The sequence below is a fragment of the Gracilinanus agilis genome, chromosome 3 (genome assembly GCF_016433145.1).
Source record: "Gracilinanus agilis isolate LMUSP501 chromosome 3, AgileGrace, whole genome shotgun sequence".
Classification (NCBI taxonomy): domain Eukaryota; kingdom Metazoa; phylum Chordata; class Mammalia; order Didelphimorphia; family Didelphidae; genus Gracilinanus; species Gracilinanus agilis.
The window spans coordinates 6,001,965-6,009,468 of NC_058132.1; the positions used below are offsets into that span (position 1 = coordinate 6,001,965).

Consider the following 7,504-nt stretch of genomic DNA (forward strand, 5'->3'; position numbering starts at 1 on the left):
ACTCTAAAAAAGAACATTCGAGTCTTGAATTTTCTCTCCTCCCTACCCAAGAGACAGTAAGCAATCCGCTATAGACTTTTATGCAGTCTTGTAAAACCTTGATCCATATGAATACTTTTGTGAAAGGAAACTTAGAACAAAAAAAATTAAGAAAGTTGAGAACATTTTTAAAAATCTGAATTCAGACTCAATCACTATTTTCTCTGGAAGTTGGCACTTTTTATTATGTCATTTGAAATTATTATGGATCATAGTGTTGCTGAGAATAAACCATTCAGTTATTCATCATACAATGATGCTGTCATGCTATGCAATGTTCTCCTGGTTCTGCTTACTTCCCTTTGCATTGGTTCATGTAAAATGGTCCAATTTTTTCTAAGCTCATCCCTAATCATAAAGAGTATTCCATTACAATCATATTCAACAATTGATACAGGCATTCTTTAAGTGATCGTTTTCCCCTCACTTTCCAATTCTTCATCACCATAAGAAGAGCTGCTCTAAGTGTTTTGTACATATAGGGTCTTTTCTTTTTTGTTTTTGATCTCTTTGGGAGGCAGACCTAGTAATGGTATTTTCGAGGTGAAAGGGTAAGAACCATTTAATAATGCTTTGGGATAGTTCCAAATTCCTCTCCAATATAGTTGAATCCCTTCACAACTCCCCAAAGACTTAAGATATCAATTTCCCAACATTTGTCATTTCCCTTTTCTGTCATAATAGCCAATATGATAGGTGTGGGGTGGTACCTCAGAATTATTTTAATTAACACTTGCCTAATTAATAGTGATCTCCCTCCTCCCAAAACAAACAAGCAAACAAACATTGCCCTTGAGCACATTTATTAAGTTTCTCTGCTCTAGGAATCCTTTAATAAAAAGTAAGAGATGAACTGTAGCTGAAGCCATCACATGGACTCCATATGTGAAAGTCCTCAGAGGCATTTTCTGATACTGAACCGATCTGAACTCCATTTGAATGACTTTTCTTATTCACAACAGTGATAAGATTTCTATCCAGTAGGAATTCTTTGGTTAAGAGTAACTCATGATGGTTGTCTGAAGGTTTTGCCACAATAAACATATTCCTAAAGTTTCTCTCCAGTATGGATTCTCTTTTGTTAAATAAGCTAAGAATGGCAACTAAAACCACAGCCTCAATTAAGACCCTGAGGTTTCTCTCCAGTTAGAAATATTTGACATTTAGAAAATGTGGAGCTATTTTTTAAAGCATTTCTACTTCCATTATATTCACAGTTTCACTCCACTGTAGCTACACTGATGTTTAGTTAGATAGTACCTCCTCGTGAAAGCCTTTCCACTTTGCTTAAATTCATAGTGTTTCTGTCCATTGTGGATTCTCAGATGTGCAGCAACACCAAAAGCTCTGTGCAAAAGCCTTTCCACATTGTTTACATTCATAATGTTTCTCTCCAGTGTGAAATCTCTGATGTGCAGCAAGATGGGCCCTTTGTGAGAAAGCCATTCCACAGTGTTTACATTCATAAGGTTTCTCTCCAGTATGGATTCTATGATGTTCAGCAAGACTGGAGCTCTGTGTGAAAGCCATTCCACAGTGTTTACATTCATAAGGTTTCTCTCCAGTGTGGATTCTCTGATGGGAAACAAGACTGTCCTTCCTTGTGAAAGCCTTTCCACAGTGTGTACATTCATAACGTTTCTCTCCAGTGTGGAGTCTCTGATGTTTGGTAAGACTGCCCTTCTGTGTGAAAGTCTTTCCACACTGATTGCATTGAAAAGGTTTCTCTCCAGTGTGGATTCTTTGATGTGCAGCAAGATGGCCTCTCACTGTAAAAGCTTTTCCACATTGTTTACATTCATAAGGTCTCTCTGCATTGTGGATTCTCTGGTTGCTAGCAAGCTCAGAGTTCTGACTGAAGACCTTCTCACCTTTGTTACTTACAGAAAGCACCTCTCCAGTATTACTTTGGGGATGTCTAAGGAGGTGTGAATTCCAGCTGAAGGTCACTTCCTCTAGATTGCCTTGATACATGTGCATTTCAGGAGGTTTCTCATGGGCCTGGAGAAGTTCTACTTCTTCAGGAAAGTACTTGCTATATTCACTATCGTGAAAAGAGTCATTCCTTGAAGTAATTTTCTTATACTGATTTAGGACTGAATATTGTCTGGATTTTGTGGCAGTTTCATCAAAGTCATAGTCACTGTTTGGATTCTTTTCTACCTTGATATCAGAGTCACAGATTTCTCTGAAGATTAAGTCACAGGGACCCTCATTCATGCATCTTTGGGGGCCAGTTGCTTCCACAAAAAGACTCGGCTTTGTAGACATCTCATTCATTTCAAAACTGGTCTCTGCATCAGAAGAAAACAGACAATGATATAAACACAGAAACACACATACAAAAATAGTTCTTTCCTCTGATGGCAGAAAGTCAACTGATTTTTATTCCATTTCTCCAGGCAAAAAAAAAACTTTTAAAATTTACACAAACAGGACCAGTTTTTGGATAACACCATTTGCTTACATCTGGAACACTGTTGATTTCAGAAACATGCTCTCATATAGTAACATTGGAACCTTAGAGGACACCTGTGACCTAGGCAAACCCAGGATTCTCATCACCCTTCACAACTCAGGCCAAGAGCTCAGACTGGAGGAGTGACCTGACCAAAGTCCCTAATACTAGACTACAATCCAAAGCCTATGCCTGCAAATGCTCTGTTCACAGTACATGACAGCTTTTTTCCATTGCCCTTTTTTTTCTTTCAATGCCTTTTATTGATTATACTTATAATTTTGTCCTTCTCACGTAGCCTCCTGATCAATTTTGATGTTCTATCACATGGTCATTCTTGGTCAATTTCATACGCTCAGCTGAGAAATGAATTTACTCTTTAACTGACATGCAGTACTTTTGAATGTTATATTCAAGTTTTCTTCCTTTCTATTCATATCCAAAGGTATTATGTCATTTAGTACAGATGCACTATCTTTAGAGGCACTTCAAAAGGACAGGAGTGAAAGCAGGTCAAGTGAGGAGCCCTCCCTCTAAACATAACTTGAAAGGGAGGTAGAGTTTATTTCCACGAGGTTAAGGGGCAACTGGAAGCAAGAGAGCAAATAGAGTGCTGGACCCCCCTATCTACCAGGAACTGGTTGGCAATTGAGGTTGTCATTCCAGAGTTTGTGGGAGTGTAGCTGTTGTGCCATTACTAAGAAAAAAAAAAGTCTCAAAAGTTATTTCCTATAAGTTAGTTTTATATAGAGAAATCTTTTCAAAAGGCCATGTATGCAATTGAACTTTACCAATGAACACACTGTTTTTTTCCATCTCTCAACAAGAGAGCTTATAAAATTCTCCCACCACTTTCTGCTTCATCCACGTGTGAGAGAACATTTTCACCCTTTTGGTTCTCAATCAAAATATAGCTATTTCCCACTTAACAGAAGTGGACCATTCTGTAGACCTCCTCTTTTTGACCTGCCACCTCCAAGGTTTTATTACCTGCTGATTAAATCGTTTTACTGTCTGAAACAAGAGGATCCTGAGGCTGCTGTCCTGGGATCCAAGTGATACTTTCCAATGTACTGCCATAATGAAAATTTACATAAAGTTAGAACTACCTATATATCCGGTACGATTGGCCAACAGAGAACTAAATCTAGCTGTCTAGAAGAATAAAGTTCACATTACACCTTAGACACTAGCACTATGACCCTGGGCAAGTCACTAAACTTGTGAGTGCCTCTGTTTCCTAAATTGTAACATGGGGATGATAACAGTATCTACCTTCCAGCATCGTTATAGGCATCAAAAGGGGTCATCTCTGTAAAGCGCTTAGCCTGGAATGGGGCACAGAGCAGACACTACAGAAATGCTACTTATAATGGCCTGTCCTTTAGTTGTTGTTATTAAGATTAAATCCAATTGATGCAGAGCCAGATGGAAGCTTGGGTTTTACAAGAGATGAACTGCCACTACAAAGCATTGTTCAGAGAAAAATTTCCCGCTATGAATTCATTCCATCATGTTATGCTTAACATCGTCCAAGATGTGACTTACTTGATTGAAAACGCTCTTTCTATTCAACAAAATGTATAAAATAAATGTGAATGGAAGTCTTGCAGGGAATAGTAAACCCGAGGCCCAGCCCATCATTTGTTTCCTCATTTCCCAATATGTGGGCGCCATCTTTGTTTCCAGATTTTTGCAAAAACAAAAATGGCGGCTGTCCTTTCCAGTTGCCTATGATTCTATTATCCCGGGAATCTACAGCTTTCATGGTTCTCCTGGGGTCCAAAGGCACACAGCGGGGTGAGCTTAGAAGCCTAAGTCCAAAAGGTATCACAGAATGCCATCTAAGGCTTTGAGAATCTTTATAACAAGACACTTTCTTAAACATAAGTCACGCGGTCCGGTTCTGCTTTCTAAGGCATTCTGCCAGCCTCTTCTACTTTAACCAAGAAGCTCATCCCTTACACATACGTTAGGAGAATTACTGATGTTTTCTCCAGTTAGATCTTCTTTTCATCTTCATTCAATCATGAAAAGGAAAAGCTTCTCTCTTAGCCTCTTATTTCCCCTGTTTCCAGCTTCCTCTAACTTAAGTGGCACAATGGATGGAGCTTGATGCCTGGACTCAGGAAGACCCAGCTTCAAATGCAGATGTAGAAACTTTCTAGCTGCATAACAGTGGCCAACTGCCAGGGCTAAAAGTTACTTTACTTTCCTTCTTTCTTTTTTTAAAACCTTTGCCCTTCTGCCTTAGAATCAACACTGTGTATTGGTTCTGATGCAGAAGAGTGGTAAGGGCTAGGCAATGCGGGTTAAATGACATGCCCACAGTCATACAGCTAGAAAGTGTCTGAGGTTAGATTTGAACCCAGGACCTCCTGTCTCTCAACTCACTGAGCCACCCAGCTGCCTCCTGCTTCTCTTATTTCTAAATGGAGAATAGTAACACCAACTACCTCCCTTCTGTCGTCAGGATCACATAATATCGGTATATCACATGTCACTGAGCAGATCGTATACATTCTGTCACCATCATGACTGTTGTGATTAGACTCTTTGCTCATGAATTCTAACCTCCTCCTGAAACCATTCCTTCTATTTCTCTGTCCTATTCCCTTCTGCCCTTCTTGAGCTCCCTGCACTTCCCTGCCAAGCCATTCTCTGTGGCCTTGCTCACCTAACAGGGACTTCCAGGATCAGATGCTTCTCATCAAAGGCCTCCATCATTGTATAGGAGATGCTGGGCTCCTGGACAGCAAGGACAATCATTCCCTTCCTAGCTACATCCACCCCTCATCTCTCAGCCCCTCACATCTGCGCAGGTCCAAATCGACGGAAAGTCCTGCTGGTTCTCCTTCCCTTCCATCTCTCTGCTACCTCCCCTTCTCTCCCAGCATTGCCACTTTCGGCCATCAGGCCCGACACATTCCAAGGGCCGCCTTCGTGGTCTCGCTAACCCCAGTCTCTCTCCAGGCCACTCAATCTTCCACCCAGGTGTCACATTCCTCTTTCCTAACACGCACTTCTGAGCATGCCACTGTTTCCTCAAGAAACTCCTTTGGCTCCCTATCGCCAAGAACAAATTCTCTGCCCCTCGCTTCGTTCCACACGTGCCGTGACCAGCGGCTCAGGTCTCCATTCCCTGACTCCCTGGGTTTGCTCTGGCTGCCCCCCAGGCTGACAATGCTCATGCGGCAATCCTGAAGTCCCACTTCACTCCCCACAGACCACACTAGGTCTTCTCCAGTCCTCCCTCCTCCACATTAGCTCTGAGGTCCCCGGACGTGGTGGTTTTGTACACAGCTGTTTACAGGTTGTCTTCCCCACCAAACAGGGAAGTCTTGGAGAGCAGGACTTGTCCCTTGCCTTTCTCCGTGTCCTTGGGGCTAACCCCCAAGGGGTTAACACAGTGTGATATATAGCAGAAGCTTCAGAAATGCTTCCTGGCTTGAATAAACCTAGTAAAGGGTTCATAAGGAATGGCCTTCAGCCCTTTCTGGATGCTTTCAGGAAAGCCCCAGGCTCCAAAGTTGCCAACAAGGACTTCTTCAAGGATCTTAGTTTTGTTACTGGAAGGAAACATGGAGTCAGACCCCTTTCTCTTATTAGAGACGAGCAAACTGAGGCTCAGAGGTTCATTGCTCCAGATGCCACTGCCGGAAAGTGGGAAATCAAATGGAAAATCCCAAGTTAGGTCTACCTACCTACCAAGTCTAGCACTCCCTTGACTGTAACACAGACGCCTCTTTGGACAAGACCCCTCCTACGCTTGCTTTCATTTCACTCACCTGGACAGAAGCCTCTTGTACCTTTTGGATCTGCCATCCATGGGGCTTCCTCTTGCTGAAAATGGGAGATCAAATCTTCTCTAGCAGCTGCAAGCCCAGGACACGTGGAAGAGGGAAGGAAGAAGACAGAGAGAAAGACACATAATTTAGTTCTTTTTAGGGAAAGGCGACATGCAAGGAAGGACCAAAACAGGGTTCCCAGGAGCCTCGAGGATGGTTTCCATAGCAGAACTTAAGCAGCCTATTTGGAATAAGAACATTCCATCGTTATGGACCTCTCTCAGAGAGTGGGGGGCACATTCCACAGTTTCCATTACCTAGAAATGAGAAGGAGCTGGTAGTGCAGAGGGAAGAGTTCTGATGCTGGAGGGAGAAAGACAAGTTCAAAGCAGCCTCACACACATGGTTAGCAAGGTATCCCTGGGCAAGTCATGGAACCTTTTTTTGACTCAGTTCCCTTAACTACGAAATGAGGATCATAAGAGGACCAAACACACAGGGATGTTGTGAGCTTCATGATATTCATTATCAAATCCTTTGCCCAGTTCAGGACACAGAGTAGGTAGTTACAGGCACTTATTCCCTTCTTTTCCCTGCCCATCTTCTGGTTTGGAATTTGAGGGAAGAACGAAGGAGGAATGAGGATAAACTTGCTAGCCTAGAGAGGATATGGGGCAGTGAGCTACCAGTTTAGAGTTCTGAACAATTTCTTTTTAAAGACTAGACCCAAGGGCAAAGCACGTACTTGTACAACAATATCTACAGCAGCTCTTTTGGTGGTGGCACAGAATTGGAAACCCAGGGGGGATGTCCATCAGGTGGGGAATGGCTGAACAAATTGTGAGACTTGTGGTGATGGGATGCTATTGTGCTATAGGAAATGACAAACAAGGTGATTTCAGAAACAGCTGGAAAGATCTGCAGGAATTGATGCAGAGTGAAATAAGCAGAACCAGAACAGTGAATGCATTAATAGCAATACTGTGTAAGGATTATCGGTGAAACACGGCTACTCTCAGCAATGCAACGAGCTGGGACAATCCTGAAAGACTTAGGATGGTAAATGCTCTTCCCCTCCCAAGAAAGAACTGTTGAAGTTGTCTTTCCCATCAGTTGTATCTTTGGTTTTATTTGGGGGTTTGGGCTGTGTGTGACTTTGCTCTTGCAACAGTGACCAATATGGAAGTGTGCTTGGCATGAAAATAAAAAAAGAAAAAAA

The 7,504-nt window shown here is 42.2% G+C and overlaps 1 protein-coding gene across 1 annotated transcript; it reads right to left on the reverse strand.

The window, feature by feature from the left end:
* Positions 1-816: 816 nt before the first annotated feature.
* LOC123239790 (zinc finger protein 583-like) lies at positions 817-6,358 on the reverse strand. Its single transcript, XM_044667086.1, has 2 exons — positions 6,286-6,358; positions 817-2,333 (listed from the first exon to the last, which is right to left on the reverse strand). Exons 1-2 carry the CDS (start codon positions 6,320-6,322, stop codon positions 1,333-1,335), a joined length of 1,038 nt encoding a protein of 345 aa, XP_044523021.1. The 5' UTR covers positions 6,323-6,358; the 3' UTR covers positions 817-1,332.
* Between the last annotated feature and the right edge of the window lie 1,146 nt (positions 6,359-7,504).